The 18543-nt window shown below is 27.6% G+C and overlaps 2 protein-coding genes across 3 annotated transcripts; one reads left to right on the forward strand and one right to left on the reverse strand.

Moving 5' to 3' along the window:
• Positions 1 to 729: 729 nt before the first annotated feature.
• On the reverse strand, positions 730 to 3135 carry LOC100162321 (mitochondrial chaperone BCS1). The gene is made up of 5 exons (XM_001944542.4): positions 2380 to 3135; positions 1936 to 2075; positions 1435 to 1863; positions 1223 to 1340; positions 730 to 1158 (listed from the first exon to the last, which is right to left on the reverse strand). The coding sequence occupies exons 1-5, from the start codon at positions 2700 to 2702 to the stop codon at positions 894 to 896; spliced, it is 1275 nt and encodes a 424-aa protein (XP_001944577.1). The 5' UTR covers positions 2703 to 3135; the 3' UTR covers positions 730 to 893.
• Positions 3136 to 3313: 178 nt separating this feature from the next.
• On the forward strand, positions 3314 to 13352 carry LOC100160287 (GTPase-activating protein). Of its 2 annotated transcripts, XM_016806882.2 has the most exons (18): positions 3314 to 3648; positions 3844 to 3955; positions 7587 to 7770; positions 9510 to 9722; positions 9793 to 9956; positions 10021 to 10192; positions 10272 to 10420; positions 10504 to 10705; positions 10800 to 10911; positions 10985 to 11091; positions 11165 to 11317; positions 11378 to 11451; positions 11540 to 11563; positions 11721 to 11827; positions 11896 to 12139; positions 12201 to 12352; positions 12647 to 12824; positions 12944 to 13352. In XM_016806882.2, the coding sequence occupies exons 1-18, from the start codon at positions 3588 to 3590 to the stop codon at positions 13023 to 13025; spliced, it is 2490 nt and encodes an 829-aa protein (XP_016662371.1). In that variant the 5' UTR covers positions 3314 to 3587; the 3' UTR covers positions 13026 to 13352. The 2 variants fall into 2 exon arrangements, with proteins under 2 accessions (XP_016662371.1, XP_001943934.2); XM_001943899.5 differs by lacking the exon at positions 11540 to 11563.
• Positions 13353 to 18543: the final 5191 nt, after the last annotated feature.

An 18543-nucleotide genomic window follows, 5' to 3' on the forward strand; every position in this document is an offset into this window, starting at 1 on the left:
TATCATCCATTCATACAACAATATAATTTACAATGATGTCCTGATAAAAGTCGAAGACAAAGTGATAATTACTTGTGGAAAATATCAAAACACTAGATCGCACTATGAATGATATTAAGAGTAACTACAGGATCATGGGAGGGATGGTGGTACTTTTGGCTGGTGACTTTAGACCCTGATTAAAGATATACCTTTAATCGTGCTTTAGACAGACCTTTCCGGTGATTACTAGTGGCACAACGGCGGACGAAATAAATGCTTGTTTGAAAGCGTAAAATTAAAGTTATTAAAATATAAATAAATAAATTAAATAAAAGCGTAACATAAAACAATATAAATAGCATTTAAATCAAGCCCGTTAGTATGCTATATTTCTACATACTCTAATACTAATATAATTTGTAACCAATGACAACCCTATAAACAAACAAAACAAATATTCTTTTTCAATGAGCCAAACAATAAATTCACGTAGCAAGCTATGAGTGCTGAGAAAATAAGCTACTAACACCTTCCAAGTCTCAAGGAATCTATTGATAAAACGGTAGTTTAAGAGTCTATTAATTACAGACTGATCAACATCCATTAAGTACAGAGTTCTCTTATTTTCAACTATTCTCTCTATAATTTTTAGTTGATTCACAATTCATATTGTCATATAAAAATGTGTACTTTGTGTTGCAGTAAAACAGATAAGTACAAAATATGCTTAAAATAATACTCTGTTCATATCAAATAAATATATTATTTATTTTACTATTAAGTATTATTACAGCATTAAAATACACATCACTCATTGTTGATTGAAAGCCACTCAAAATTATAAATAATATTAATTGAGAGACATATAGGTAAATTGCATAGTTTTATAACAAACTTGTATTTATAATTTTTTATGTTTCCCAAATTAAATTATGATTCTTAATTAATTCACTGGGAGAAAAGTCTTCGAATAACATAAAATAACCTTGTATTTGAGCTGCGCTTGCAGGTTTTCCAGTTTTAAAAACAGTTTCTGCAAATTCTTTAGCATATTTTTCACTGTCATTATTTTCTAGGAAAAAACGATTGTACATTCGTTCAATTTGTGATTGTGAACAATGTCCAAAATACTCCTTGGAATCTACTCTACCGGGTCTAATCAATGCAGCATCTAGTCTAAATATAAAAAGTTGACAAATTATAGTATTTTTATAAAATAAGTATAGAATTATTTGCTTACCTCTCAATGTAATTTGTTGTCATAAATAATATTCTAGCTTCAGATGAAGCAGCGCCATCAAGAGCATTTAATAAGCCACTTAATGTTACCCGACTTAGACCATCATACGCAGTAGCAACTAAAAAAGTTATTATGTATTCAAGATATAATATCCATTATTATTTTATGAATAAGTATATATACATATATACACCTGTGAAATTAAACAATACCTTGTTTGGATTCGTGCCTTCCACCAAAAGCTGCATCTACATCTTCTAATAATATAATTGTATTTTGAGGAGCAGCAGACATTAAATAGTTTAATCTATCATCAGTGAGTCCACGTTCACTTAAATTTAATAAACAAACGCCATACTGCAGTTCTCCAGCTAAAGCTTTAATAAAAGATGTTTTTCCACAACCAGGTGGTCCGTGCAATAAATAACCTCTTCTATATGGTATCCCACGCTCAATGTACCAATAAGGTTTGGCAATAAACTTTTGTACATCCTTCAATATTCTTTCAGAAATACCATCATCTAATACAACTGACTTTAGAGGCCTAGGTTTTTGTGGGTGTCCAAAAGGACGCCATTCTGATCCCAATGCAGTGTATACTATTGTACGGCCTTCTAATGTTTTTAAAGCCATCTGACGAGCTACCTGACAAAATAATCAAAATAAATTGTAATGTAGGTAACTATATAATAAATTATTATTTTACATTTTACCTTCTTCTAATATATTAGTGAATATTGACTTATTTGTGCCAAATGTGGTAAGTACAACATTTTCCCACGGAACACCAGCATGTAAATCTAACGATTGTTGTTCTCTTGTTCTTGTAACTTGAATATATTTGCCATGGTACCTGAAAAAATTAATTTTATCATATAGATGTAAACGATTTAACAAAAAAGTATTTTATTAAAGTAGGTAGGTAGTAGGTACAATGTATATCTATTGTTATTTTCAAGCAATTATATTTTATAATCATAACTACCTAATTTTCTAGATATGAAGATGGGGAATGATGTACATAGTGTAAAGTTAATAATTTCAAATACTTAGGATTGATGATACATAAAAAAATGTGGTTTTACGGACATGTTAGAAATATATTTATGTGTGATTAGATAAAGTGGAGAGAAGTATCAGGTGGATGACATACTCACTCGATCAAATGTACTCCAATACTGGGTAAAAAATGATATGTGGTGTTCACTCGTCCGGTGTCCATTTGCTCGAAAGTCGTTTCTACGCTCAGGTGCTGAGTGCGCCGGGCTGCCTTTTGCGTTACCCACAGCAGAACCCATTGGTAGCTTTTGTCACGGCACGGCACTTCCAGGGTCATCATAAAATTTCGGCGAAACAACACTAGACCGGCTGAAGCGCCCTTGCGCAACACGGCCGCCCCCAAACCAAGCCCGAACAGACCGAAACCTGCGCTGAAGTATGGATTGTCACCGAGCGTGGATAATAGATCGGTCATTGGCATTTTAATAAAATATTAATAATACAATTTGTACACTTTTACAGCATATGTAGCACCAGCTATAGAACACGACACATAGTAAATAGTAATTAGTAAAAACTAATAAGATTCGTACGACCTTCGGACGTTAGATTATTGTAATCATTGTATAGACTATAATTAGAGTATCTTTTAATCACAGACATTAATAATATCACAGAATAAAAATGTTTGCTTTTAATCAATAATGGCTTGGAACCGTCTGTACGTTCATGACAGTGACCGGTCGTCACTCGACAACGCACCGAACTTCATTTCAGTCGACGAAAATGAAAAAAATAGTAAATACCGTCCGTTGTCTTAAGTTGTTTTATGGTTGTGGCGGCGGCAGCTGGCAGCCGACGACCACGGTTCGTCCGACCGCCGACCGTCACTTGTCGTGCGGAGGGGAGTCCCAAAATCTGTTTAACACTAACGTCTGTATTGGTGATGTTTGTTGTGCGGGGTGGCGGTGCGGTCGGCCCGTTCGTCCGGTCGACGGGTGAAGCGGCAGCAGTTTAGGCGGATTGGCCGGAAACGTGGCCCGTTTGGGAACGCATGACCGACATACGTTTCCGCCCGACGGGAAACCCTGCGCGCCGCGGCTCGCCCGCACATTTCATGCCGTCTTCGTTGCACTATCTTCCCGTCACCGTCGCTCGCTCACGCGCGCGCGCTAGCTCACCCGTCCGTCCTGTCCCCCGAGCATTTCGCATGAATGGGAACGCTTTTCGGAAGGAAGGACACAGCCAACACACACACACACAAACGTACACAACACACTCACACCGAGAAACCATGAATCAATTACTTTTTTGAATGAAACGTCGTTGATGAATTGGCGGTGGACGTGCACCGGGTTTGCGCGAAATGACGATGGCCGAGGGTAAGCCAAACTTCAGGGTCGTGGAGAGACTAAAGATCAAAATCGGTGAGTGGTACAATATCATAACGTTACATCCGTTGTTCCGTGTCGTGTTCACGACACGGGTTAGGGGGGCCATATTTTCGGGTGCCCGAGTCGATGCTCCCCCCGCGCATTGGTTTATGTGTGTACGCATCAATGGATACCTGTTAACCCCCGAAAAAATATTCATGAATGACCGGGATCTTGTTTTGAGTGTAGGTGATGCGAAGAATTTGGGCAAAGGACACTCGTCGCTCCGAGACGGACATTGTACAATCACACTCGACCAGGAAGAAATATTCCGTACGGCCACTATTGAAAAAGCGATTGAGTGAGTACACCTACCCAACCAATTATTTGTAGTATATCAATAATCTGATGTCATACTTATGTTCTGTCGACATGCCCTTGTAATAGAAACTGCTGGTACACTGGGTCGTGCAGGATTTCATTTTGTTCAGAAATGATACCAAATACTTTTTGATTAAGAAGTATAGGATTTCTTGGTGCATAATAATCAATTCCTAGTGTATAATGGTCATTGACATTGTAATCACTACATTACCATTGTCCGTTATGCATTATAGATATTCAGATTATATATGTATATAAATCTAATATATATATTTTTTTTTAAAGTAGAGATTTCATTTTAATTAAATGTTATTAGATTCCAGTATAGGTTAATTTATTATTGGTTATTTATAAAATAATATATTATATTTGATATTACCTATTTAAAGATCTATAACTAATAACTTTACAAGTCCTATTGATTTGTTTAGCGAGTTTATATCTTTTAAAATATTTATAAATATCTAATCAAATTATTTAAACTTACATTTGATAGAATTATGTTTGTCTATCATTTCTATGTTAACCTATTGTATGCGCTTATTTTTAATCATGGAAATTTGTATTACCTATCTTAAATTATGACATTGCCTATAGAACATTTTAATTTAATAGAATTGACTATTAAACTACATAAAATTTAGCAATTTTTGTGAACTTATTTACCCAATAAATTTTTGGTTTCATTTAGGTAGTTACACACATTTTAAAATGGAATGTTTGATTGGATCTTTTTATTCTACCTTATTTTAATGTGTACATATATTCATAATTGGCCCGATAATTTATTATTGTGTTATTATAAATCTACATGTTATTATGTTTCTATTTAGATACCTAGTTGTATGCATTATTTTATTAATCAAACTAATTTTTATCTATTTTTCATATAGTATGAGAATAATTAAGATAAAACTATTATAATGTTCAAATGTAAAATAGAAGATGACCCATTGTTACAATTATCACTTGAATAGAGATCACCTGTAGATATATCAAACTAGCTAGTAGCAACATACAAAATGATTAACATTTGAAATTTAACTTATATGCATACCTAATAATTTTAGATAACATTCTACCTAACTTTTTTTGAATTTAAGTTTTCTAATAGTACTAACATCGGGCTAACATTTATATGAACATTTATATTGTAAATAAAATGTCTACTGAATACCTATAGGGCATTATATACAACTGTATGTGTTATCATACATTGTAATTATTAATATAGATTATAGTAAGATAGTTCATCAAAGACACGTATTAATAATTTGAACGGCACGTGAATATATTATTGACATAATAAATATTTGTTTTACAAAAATATTATGAAATTTATAATTATTGTAAAACATTCGGGTACAATATATGAAATAAGATATGAATATTATTTTAACCATACTAAACTAACAACTGATTTAACATGATATTATATTATATAACTTTTAAATATAATTCAATATTTTTATAAAACAACAAACCTATATTTTTATATTATTTTACCTAATTACCATACCCTACCTAACCTAACCAGTGAAAGAGACATAAATTTAATAAACAATCAAACTTGCTCAATTTAATTAAAAATAAAATATAAATTTGTTTGTATAATTTATATCACAAAGTATTATTAATATTTAGTAGGTTAAGTGTGATAATGCTAACAAACAGAATTTCTTTTGTGTTACCGATAGAATTCTACCGGTTAGTCTTAACCGGATATTGTAAGAACCGTCCTAATTAATCTATACATTTAGGTATGTATAGTTTATTTTTCTTACAATCATATTACATTTATTTAAAATTTTTATCTTTCTTGATTAGGTACTAGAATTTAGTTAAATTATTATCTTTAAAATAAATACATATACCTAAAAGTAGGTAGCATTGTTTTTGAATTTTTCATGACAAATTGTGTGTGAATCACAGTTCTTAATGAATCACAATTATTATTCTATGCTTAGTATTTATGCTATATTCTAATATTGTATTATTTTATTGAGTCTTGTTAAATTTTATTAGTTGTTTATTCATACATTTTATGCAATTTTCTGGGTAAAAATTAATTTATTTCTAAGTATTAAGATTATTGAAATTTTAAAAAACCTATTATAATTGTGTTTAAGAAATATTGACCACAAACTAAGTAGGTACATTGTATGTATAATATTAAAAGTTTGGCAAGGGTGATACCACACAAGTATCTAAATAATTTTAACTCTGGTTCATAATTTGGCAAACATACATTAGATAGACTCATTTGAGAATTCACTGGCACTGTTTATGCTGAATAACATAAACAATTTTTAGGTAAACTTATAAATTCTTTTAAATGTTAAATTAGTTTTTTCTCACAATTAGTTGAAAAAGTTATGTTTTCCGAGATTAATTGTTTTGAGATATATTTTTCAAGTTCAAACAATAATTCATATTTTTTTTAAATTGGTACCTAGTTGTATAAATTGATTTTAATTAAAATAACTAGATTGATATTTATGTCGTATATAGTTGTTATATAGAAAAGAAATATCTCTATCAAATGTAAACAGCCTAAAAATAGACTCATAAAATGTTGAATTTTTGTTGAAAAGCAATCAGAGTTATAAAATTTAAAAATAATGTTAGTATAATAGGTATGCATGATTATAAAAGAATATAATTTCATGTGATAATAATAAATTAATGTATGTATAATATACATATAATAAATATTATAAATATTATTTATAAAAATACCTAATATCTTGGTAATTGAACGATTCATATTTTTAATACAACACCTTTTGCTTATTGTATTTAAAATACAGATTATAAATATTTAAAAAAATGAACAAGTCAAACCATCACTTTAAAATAACAATAACAAAAACTTTTTATTAAGTTAAGGTAGAAATAATAATATTCATGGCATTTTCTGAATTGTAAATTGAATTTAGTAGAAATTTGTAATTACTACATTACATAAAATCATTTAGATAACCGATTAAAAAGTTATTTCCTTGTTTTAAAATAATAATAATATTAAATTATAAATAAGTAATTATTTTTACTTATTATTCTACACTGTAACAGATTGTAAATTGTGTTATGAACAAAAAAAAAATTATTTGAAAAATGTTGTATAGATCGGTTCTTTGTACCGTTGTCCACGAGGTAATCTCTGGTACACTACAATGTTCTGTTTTCAAAAAATAGGCTAAATATACTGAAAATCATTTGTTGATTTTTACACTGTTCTGGTCTGATGTACCAGGACAGATAACGAGATAATAAAGGTAACAATTAATATTGAGGTGGACCACATAATACCATTATATAAGCATTTAGTACTAACATTTACACAGTCAACTGCTCTCTTTTAATAGTTTTTTTCTCCTCCTTTTGACCTAAAACATATGGTCACCTTATGTTTAGGTATAATAACAGTAATATTAGATACCTACCTAAACCATATGAATATATGATAGTACATAATACTTTATTCCCACAATATTACTTATTATCTAATTACATATTTTCTCACAATTTCTTTAATAATTATATTCAGGTACAATTAACACAGCTCATTTATGACTGTCATTAAAATTTTTTTTTTCACTTTTTAGTCCATTTTGGGGTGAAGAATTTGAGTTTGAGATACCTCGTCGTTTCCGTTACCTTGGTGTATGTGTTTATGAACGTGATAGACCATTAGGAAGAGTAACTGTCCGAAGGGACCAATTAACATCGTTTAATGACAAGGATCACTGGTTCCCTTTACGACCACTGAACGTTGAATCTGAAGTACAGGTATTTAATTTTATCATTAGTAATATATAATATCTAGATTATAGAGTATTATATATAGATTAAATTTATTATAAGCTCTATGGAAGTAGGTGTATATGTTGTTGCAATGATGTGGGGGTTACACTATAATAAATTAATTAAGACTTAAAATTAAATAACTGTTATGATGTAGGATATGATACAGTCTATATTACTCTATCACTATAAATATGTGAATATCATTCAAAAGGCACTTCAATAGTCTAATAATAATAATAATAATAATAATAATCTTTATTAACGGAAATATAATTCCAAATTAAATTTTTTTTTTATTATATAATAATATATAATACAAAATATTTTTAGCTATGATAACTATATAAATAAGAATAACATTGATATTCAAAAATTTGAACAATTTATACAATTTATCATTTTATATTTCTAGATAGTATCTAGATTCACTTTTAATGTTAGCATTTATATTCTATTATTTATCTTGATTAGTTGGTATGTATATAGCTAAACATTTTTATAAACATGAAAAAGTTATATCTACAATAAATCTATGTCCTTATCTAATAAGAATCTCAAATATAATAAAAGAACTAACTTCTGTTTTACAATTGAATTTCTATGTGATTTCGAACAAGTCAAGTATAATCTCATAAGTGAGGAAAAGTTAAATATAACTATTGAGAGCATTGTTGTCTATTGTATTGAAATTTCGAGTGCCTATAGCTGTCATAAAAGTATATTTTTGGACAAATAGTAAAACTACGATAGTTTTTATTTTTATGTTTCATTTTGAAAATCTTTTGTTTGCGTTAGAATACGAGTATGTAGTTTTTGTTAAACATCAAACATTTTATGTACACCTAAAAATAAAATGAAAATGGTTAATAAATTGTACTCCTTTATTGTGATCTGTCATTTTTATTGTAAAATAAAATTACTTAATACTTCTACAGAAAAAAAAGGTATTCAATATAGGTTCAATATGCTATGTTTGGTGGTTTATCATAGAATCTAAAAAATGTAGATATTTATTATTTATCAATATCTATTCATTATATCAAATTGTATTATACATAAGTATACTTCATCATTTTGCAATTAAGATTAGTCTTTTTACTACAAAAATTAATTTAGTTTGTTAGTCTATGTTTGTGAGCTATGTATGGTTTAACCGTGATTATTTGAATTATTATATTATTATTATTTTTTAAATTATTAATGTGAATGTTTCAGCTATCGTTTATTTGTATCAACATATAATTTTAAATTAACAGATTTTGGTATTTTTTTAAAACACATGCTTTTATTACCTAATGACAATCGTGTACTAAAATTAAAAATGAACTAATTTGTGGTGGTTAATTAAAAGACATTTTTAAAAATGGTAGTAAACGATATTCAGAAGGAAGTATTTTTAAAATTGTATTATTGTGATCTACTTATTAAAAAAGTTTTTCATATAATATTCAAAAAAATAATACTTTTTTAAATTTAAGGATACAAATGAGAAATTTAGTAGCTGTTAAAATTTGTGGGATATTTTAGAACTTATCTGGTATTTGGTATTTTAAATAATGGTACAAAGTAGAAACACTGCATTATAGAGGCAAGACAGTTTTAATTTTCATTTGTTTAAAATTAAGGTAGATAAAATATATACGGTAAATAGCATATAGTACGAGTATAATAAAAAAAACTTTTAAGTGTGTGTGAGTTGCTAACTAAATGTTTTTGTTTAGGGAAAAATTCATATTGAAATAGAATTTGGCGAAAACCGAGGTAGACTCGGTGTTCGCTTAAATGAAGCGTGTGAATTAGCCATTACAAATGGAAATTGTGATCCATTTGCTGATGTTACAGTTCGATATACAAATGACAAAACAGAAACGCAAAGAACCAAAGTCAAGAAAAAGACTAATTCACCTGTATTTGATGAAGCTTTTGCCTTTACTGTAATGTTTGATAACACGTATACAGTTTCTCAAGGAAAAATAGTTTCATAATATGTTTTTATTATTTTAGTTACCGGGATTAAGTGGAATTCATAAACAACACATAGCAGGCCAAACAACTACAGCTGATTGGGCTGAACTTATAGTTACACTTTATCATGAAATATCGAGTAGTAATACTGTATTTTTGGGTCAAGTAACCATACCGTTACAAGGAAGAACCGTTAGTGCATGGTAAGTTTACTTAATTGAATACAATTAAATATTAAATCTCAATTAAATTGTTTTCTTTACGAAGGTATTTTCTTCAACCACGCACTAGAAAGTCAAGTCTTAGGGAAGATCAGGGTTTTAATTATCCAAGTGTAGGATCATTACGTTTAAAAATTCACTATACAGCTGATCATGTTTTACCATCACACAATTATGAACGTCTAAAACATTTACTGATAAATAGTCATGCTGTAGTGGTATTATTACTATTATTATTATTTACTATTTATTTTTTTGATATAATTTTATTAATAATCATTCTGTATAATTATTTAGCCAACAACTGCTAGCACTGTGTACCTTTTGGGAGAAATTATTCCAAATAAAATAGATTCTGCTCAGCCTATTGTACGTATTTTGCTACATCATGGGCAAATTGTTCAGACAATCAAATCCCTTGCCTATTGGGAAATATCAAAAGTTACGTAAGTAAATTTAGGATATAATTTAATATTATATGATATTATATATCAAAACGGTAAATTTAATAAATGTATGTATTTTGTAGTGATGCAAATACCATATTTCGTGGTAACTCTTTGGTGTCCAAAATGATGGACGAATCAATGCATATTTCTGGGATGAGGTACTTACACGAAACTTTAAGACCCCCATTAGAAAGGCTTTTGGCAGAAAGAAGGCCTTGTGAAATTGATCCGGCAAGAGTTAAAGACACAACAGTTATTAGTCATAATTTGGCAAACTTAAAAGTAAATTATAATAGTTTTGAATAATAAATAACAAGTAGAAGAAATGTATTACATTAAATATTTTATAACATTAAAATATAAATTTGATTTTTAGATTTATGTGGAAGACGTATTCAAAGCTATTACAACATCAGCCCTAAAATGTCCAACTGTAATGTGCCAATTATTCCATACACTGAAAGAAGTAGCTATAAAATATTTCCCAGGTATTTTTTTTAGATATTTTAATATATGTTTTGAAATGATTATTTTATCCTAATTTTTTAAAATTTTTTTTAGAAAACAAAGAAATTAAGTATTCGGTTGTGTCTGGATTTATTTTTTTAAGATTTTTTGCACCAGCAATTTTAGGCCCCAGGCTTTTTGATCTCACTAAAGAACAAATTGTATGCTTTAATTATTTTATCAGTATTTTTTCTTTTGTTTCATTTATCACGTTTATCTATTATTTTTTTTAAGGATTCTCAAACAAACAGAACCCTGACACTGGTATCAAAAACTATCCAAAGTTTAGGTAATCTTGTTTGTTCACGATCAAATTTCAAGGAAGAATATATGTCATCGATGTACCAAGCCGTATATACTGAACAACATGTTACTGCAGTTAGACAAGTAAAATTATTTATTATAAATAATATTTTATAATATTTTTCTCACATTATAAGTTTATAGTTTTTAGAAATTATTTCTGCCTCAGCTGGTCCACTAGAATGTACTCAGGATACTCCCGTAACACTCAAAGAAGGGTAATAATTAATTTAATATTTCATTACTATATCACTTATGATCACATATTCTCCCATTATTGTTGTATAATGGTTAAATATATTTTAGCTATCTAAGGAAAATTACTTTGTGGTGAGTAATGTGTGAAGTTATAATACAATGGAAATATATTATATTATGTCAGGTGATCGGTATTTCATCGTGCAATTATGAGAAATTGAATTCTGATCATCTTGTAAGTCCATATAATTATACTTCTTAATATTTTAATTGTAATCATTTGCTGTAGGATGTTGACAAAACGTGCCCAAGGTCGAAAAAAATTTGGTAGAAAGAATTTTAAACAACGTTATTTTAAATTAACTACGCGAGATTTGTCATATGCTAAACAGAAAGGTAAATATTATTTATTTTTATATTTATAAAAAGTTCAATGAATCCATAATTATTTTTTATTATTCAAGGTAAAGAGTCCCTCTGCACAATTACTTTGTCAGACATATTAGCCGTTGAACGACTTCAACAAGAGTCGTTCAATAAAAATAATATGTTCCAAATAATTCAACCAGAGAGAATTTTATATATACAAGCTAATAATTGTGTTGAAGAAAAAGAATGGGTTGATTTATTGACTAAAATGTGTTTTTCGAATACTAAGCGACTTACCCTTTATCATCCTGCTGCTTTTATAAATGGCACTTGGCTTTGGTAAGTACAGTATTATAATATTTAATTGATTCTGTATTAAAATATTTAATAAATGTAACAGTTGTAAGTCTAACAATGAAAGAACCAAGGGATGCCAAGAAGTATCAACTTCTGTTGATCATATACAAACTAGTAGTGTTGACGTTGATAGAGAACTCTCTAGAATACATGCACTTTGTGTGACTCATATTGACAGATTTGATAGTGTATTGAGTAAGTATGATATAATTATTTTTATCATACCAGATAATATATCAGGAGTAAGGTTCACACTAAAGATCAACTAACACTTATTTATATATTTATATATTAAAAATACTTATTTTCAAGCCATTTATGATTTATATCTAAATATTTGGCCACTTCTTTTATTTAGTCTTACAATTGTTTTTATTTTTCTCAAAATAATTAAACATTTAAGACTTGTTGGAGGAGGGGGCACTTTATAATTTTATAATAATAATGTTCTACATTTTTATATTTAAGTGTATTAATTAATATTTACAGAAGCATGTGAGTGTAAAGCTGTGTATCCGGGAGATAGATTGTGTCTGCCTATACTAATTGAAGATCCCAAAACTACATTTCTGACTTTATCCACTTTGCGAGAAATAATATATACATTAGAACAAGAGCATCGAACAGTTTTAAGGACTATTGCTAGAGAAACAAAATATGGCAGCAAGTATGTAATATTATATTGCATTATAATATATATTTATAAAGGAAATTGTAATTTTTATATAAATAAAGAAGTTTACATTGATATTTAGTATTTACCAAATTCATTCTTGTTTATTTCAGACAAGCACCAATTGGTGATGATAATTACCTACTACTAGCAGGGCGAAAAGACCTCAGTGCACATCATCAAAAAGTTTGGTAGCATACATTTAAAAGATCCCGTTCAATTTAAAGGGGTAAACAATACAAAACAAAATTTAAATAGATTATTATAAATCTACATAATTTTTATAGAAACTTAATTCAGTTCATAATTAATATATTACTATTAATATTTTATTAATTATTTTAGGCTTATCCTTTAATGTTAAAAATCGATAATTCTCAAATTTTACAAAAAATTAACCAATAGATATAATGTTGTTATGACATGTATAGTTTTATACACGCTTCTCCATTAACAAAAACCATTGTGCCAACAGTAATTACACCCTTGTGTTCATATGATAGTATTCATATTACTTAAGTATGTGTATATATATTTTTCATTTTTTTTTCTTTGGCAGCTTATATTTTTTTACAAATTCTCTATTTCTCTAAATTATTTAAAAATTTACCAAATTATTTGTTTAAGTGTTTTATATAGTTTAAAAAACAATTAATTGAGATGAAAAACTTAAAGATTATAATATATCTGTTACAAAATGTTGTAAATATGAGTAAATCGACTCCACATTCCCTTTGTTTGCAATCTTCTTTGTAAAAAAATTATTATATAATATTATTAATGTACAGTATTTATTATTGAACGAGCAGATTTCCCCCATCTTTTTGTCTATTGAGTCGATTGTACATTTTTCTAACACCAACAATGTTGTGATTGTTAATTTTTAACCAGAGACACCAAATTATTGAATTAATGTTTAAGATAATATTTAAATATCGTTAATGTTCTTAAAAAAAAAAAATTAATAAAATAACATATAGATGTGTTAATGTTTGATATATTCTTCATTTTTTAAGTCTTCCTTATTTTAAATTGTATAATTTTTAGTTACCCTAACAATTTCAAAACATTTTCTTATATACAAATAATATCATATAATATAATATGTAAGAATGTATTTATTTTTATTTTTTATTATACATTATTTTTTTTTTACTTGAATTTAGAGTGTATAACAATTTGTTATTAATTTCATGTCAAATATATAATTAATTAAAGCATTTATTATCATTTTCATAGTACAAAATATGATTTTATATTTATATAATATATAAAAAAAACATTTCCCAAAAAAGAAAACTCCACTATTATTATATTAATATTATCCTTATAAACATATTATTAATTAATAATTATGCAATATGCATACATGCGTTCACGTAATGTTGCTCCTGCTTTTAGTTTTCTTGTATAAAAGTAATTTAAATAAAATTAATAATTTAGCATTTATTTGGTTGTTTTTTCTTTTTTCCTATAATATGCCCTAAGAATTTTAGTATCCGGTCTTAAAATTTTTTTTGTATAAATATGATTGAAACAACTAATTTATTTATAATATATTATATTTTATTTAAATTTCTCAGAACAACTGATAACTTCTTAATATCAGTAAATTAGTTTTGATTGTCTAATACTCTAATCATCACAATATCCTATATTATGCTATATCAAGGATGGGCAACTCAATGCTACTAGAAGGCCAATTTTGAAAGTGCAAAAATCTAGTAAGCCAGAGCAAAAAAAAAGCTATATGTTACTATGCCCCTATAAATAATATAATATAATTTACATTTTATAGTTCAATATTATAGATAAGAACTTATATTTATGTTTTACGATAAACATCAATTTTAATAATTTTATGAATATAATAAAATAAAATATAGAAAAATTCTAAAATTTTATATTTTTATAACGTAAAATATATCACAGGACAGTGAAAAATGGTATGTGGACCGAATGCGGCCCGTGGTCTGCCAGTTGCCCATTCCTGTGCCGTATGATAATGACCTGATAAAACTTACTTAAACAGATTGGTGAAATAATAATGTACTCATGGTGTCATCCACCTAGTTTAATTACTGCAATTATTAAAAAAAAAAACATTTTATTACCTTGAGCAGAGCTGGGTCAGAAAGATAGTATACTTCAAAGCTCTTATAGGGTGAGATATCTTTTGATTGAATTAATTTTTTTTTATGAATTTAAGAAACATTGTTTAACTTTTCCTCATTTAATTAAAAGATAAAATATCTTAAATAGGTACCATTTTTATTTTATTTAATTAACACATTCTTGGACGGTGGTCAGTATAAACTTTCAGAAGAGCATTTGAAAATTACCAAAATATCAAAAACAATGAGAAATAAAGCTAAAAATAATTCAGTGCCTAATGTTTTCAAGTTCTGTAGTGGGATAGTATAACATGCTCTCTTTTATGAAACAAAATATATTTTGTCAAAATACGAAAAAATGACAAAAATTTCAAATCATTTTGAGTTAGAAATTCATGAAAAATTTTCTTTTTAAATCTAAGATTTGAAAATGTCTTCAAGCAAGTCAAATTACATTTTTTGAGCGTTTGAAATTTATATTTTTACAACATTTGATATTCACTCGATTTCTCATGCAACGATTTTCTTCTTTTGTTGTAATTAAAAAACGAATGACCGTAGATACTTGAAAATTTCACTGAATGTTTATATTAGCATTTTATATACACGATAACATTTTTAAAATAATTTGACTTTTTTTAAACTGTTTACGGACATTGTCAGTATTTAATTTTTTTAGTTTTTTTTTCTATAAATATCAATAAAGTTTTATCTGTCGGGCAAAAAAGTGTAAAAATTTAGTACAAGGCTCCTGATATAACACGATACCAGTTACAATAGCAGTTAAAAAATATTAAAAATACATAGGCACAATTTTTTTTTATAAGCATTTAAGATCGAATTTTGACAACATTCATAAAAATTTAAAATCAAATAATTATTTTGTAGTTAAAAATTTATAAAATGTTCAACTTTTATATCTAAGGCTTGAAAATTTAAAACAAGATTCCATGTAAGTAGCTAATTCTGTTACCAAAAAATCTAAAAAATACATAAGCACAGTTTATTTTTAAAGTCATTTTAAGTTCAAATTTTGACGAAATTACATATTAAAAAACCTAGAATAACTATTTTAGTTATTTTGTTATGATTGTATAATATTATTGGTGGGTACTTGAAACTTCTAAAGTATACTATTATATTTTTATGATAGTATCACGGTTTGTTGTTGACGTATAACGCGTTATAATTACCTAATGGGTATTGTGATATGATTAATTTGGAATTTATTATAGGTCAATTTTTTTTTTACTGTAAACAAGTATAAAATATGTTTTATACCTAGACTGACATACCGTCTCCGCTCAGAATCGTTTTTCTTATGCAATGATATTGTATTATTGTATTCAAATTTAATACCATCCATTATACAGTGACTCACTTGTAACCTACTGTACAGCAGAGTGACATCCACTTACCCACCTTTTTTTTATTACTTTTTTGGATAATTTTACAATTACTGTTAATTTAAACTTTTTACATTTTATGATTTATTTTTTATTTTGGTATAATTTCTAATTAGTAGGTATAACTTGATCAATTTTTAAAGGTTTTATATTTTGAATTTTGAATTCATTTTTCGGGATTTATAGACTACTGTGAATTTTGTTAGATTTTAAAAGCATTTTTTTAGGTTTTAACTGCTGTATTCAATTCACGGTCATAATATTTTAACAATTTATGCAAATCAAATTATTGTGTTTTTATTAATAAGTTATACCAGGTGATTCTTTTATCATTGAACACTCATTATTTCAAAAAGAATAAATTTTTTTGAAAATATTTTTTTACTCAGTTTCAAGTCGCTTATAAAACAACGTTTTTCTTAAAAAATTACATTTTTAAATATTTTTTATCCTTGTAATATTTTAATTTTTTTACTTTTTTGAATGACAACATATTGGGTTTCAATTTTATATTCCAAAGCAGAATATTTTTCTTGGTATTTTGATACATGAAAATCGAATTTGGGGCGAGTAGTTTATGAGTTATAAATATTCAAAGTTTAGATGAGTGGGTAACCCCGCGAAATGTTTGTCCATTTCTCAGCTCATCAAACTTTGAATATTTACAACTCAATTATAGGTAGGTAGTAGATACAGTGAAATGTCCATATTACAAAGTCTCATTGGAAATAAAAAAATCGTATAGATATTACAGAATTTCATTTAACAGAATTAAATAAATTTGGTTCTAATTTGGTTTAGTTCTCAAAAATGTTTCGTTAAACAAAATTTTTTCAACCGGGAGTCACTATAATATATGGAAGTTTCACTGTATAGTTAGGTATAATAGAAATGTTATTACAAAAATGGATAATAACTGGTATTTTAGCATATTTATTTAAAATAGTTTCATTATTATAAGGACTACCTTCCATATTTCTTTCTATGTGAATAATTGATAAGTCCGATAATCTATCTTGACCCGTGATCACGGATTAATATACGGATTAATTAATATTTATCCGTGCCCGTGATAGTGGTACGTGTGTAATGCTGGGCTGTATAAACAATTTAATTATCATTTAAGATATAATCACGAGATTCGGGATGCTAGCATTAAAATGTAGGGTTCTAAGCAGTGCCCCCTTGATATTTCCCTTTAATAAATGTAGGTATTATTTATATACGAAAAAGTATAAAAAAGTTGGTTTAATTTATACTCATACCCAGTGCTCGAATTGGGAATTATTAAGTAGAGGAGCTCAATCCAACAATTTATAAACTGCGTTCCAAGTGCAAAATTATTCAACGCAGACTCGTGGGGGACTTCGCCCCCCACACCCCCCTTAACCAATTCCTAATTTTTCAATACAACATTTCACCTTAGTTACACAATTTTCTACTCCAAATTTCCAAATATAAAATATTTAACTACCTATATGTGCCTATGTAACATACTAACATGTAAGTGAATATGGATTTATATTTTATATTCATATTTTATTTTTCGAAATTTTTATTGATAGAGATATATATTAATTGATATTGATATGTATTAATACCTACCTACAAATTTCGGTAGGAAATAAAAGATTTATAATTATCAGTGATAATATCTTAATAATTATTTGTGCTATAGACGCATAGGTACCTATGTCAATTTGAACACTAGTTCACAGATATTTACAAACAAATGCCCAAATCAATTTTTATTAAAATTAAGAATGGATCTAAGTTATTGTCAAAGATAAACCTAATGAATTCTACATTTTTTAATATAACAATATTTTTCATCCTAATTATGGTTTTGACTAGTAGTGTCCAACCTTTTTGACTCGCGATCCACTGTTTTTGTAATAATATTTTCACGACTCGTGTCACCTTTTTAAGCCATGAAAGAAAAAAACTTTAGCTTTGCATAATATCCCGTGCATAAGTGTGCATATTGTTCAATTCATTCATAACTTATTCGAATTCATAATTTATAACTTATTTTTTTTTTTGCAGATATATTATAATACAATAGTTTATTGTAGGTCAGGGGCGGACTGGCTATTTTTGGCCCAGGGTGCAATATTTAATTAGGGGCCCGTAATTTTTTTTCAAACCTACCTAAATTAGGAAAGAGCCCTTAGTTTTATAAGTAAATATAAA

Source organism: Acyrthosiphon pisum, chromosome A1, assembly GCF_005508785.2.
Source record: "Acyrthosiphon pisum isolate AL4f chromosome A1, pea_aphid_22Mar2018_4r6ur, whole genome shotgun sequence".
Lineage (NCBI taxonomy): Eukaryota > Metazoa > Arthropoda > Insecta > Hemiptera > Aphididae > Acyrthosiphon > Acyrthosiphon pisum.

Excerpts from the sequence above, each read along its gene's own strand:
- LOC100162321 (XM_001944542.4), bottom strand. The coding sequence starts at position 2,702 with ATGCCAATGACCGATCTATTATCCACGCTCGGTGACAATCCATACTTC. Across the intron at positions 2,076-2,379 it reads ATTGGAGTACATTTGATCGA|GTACCATGGCAAATATATTC; the intron begins GTGAGTATGTCA and ends TAATTTTTTCAG. Across the intron at positions 1,341-1,434 it reads AAGGCACGAATCCAAACAAG|TTGCTACTGCGTATGATGGT; the intron begins GTATTGTTTAAT and ends TAACTTTTTTAG.
- LOC100160287 (XM_016806882.2), top strand. The coding sequence starts at position 3,588 with ATGACGATGGCCGAGGGTAAGCCAAACTTCAGGGTCGTGGAGAGACTA. Across the intron at positions 10,912-10,984 it reads AGCTATAAAATATTTCCCAG|AAAACAAAGAAATTAAGTAT; the intron begins GTATTTTTTTTA and ends AATTTTTTTTAG. Across the intron at positions 12,353-12,646 it reads CAGATTTGATAGTGTATTGA|AAGCATGTGAGTGTAAAGCT; the intron begins GTAAGTATGATA and ends TAATATTTACAG.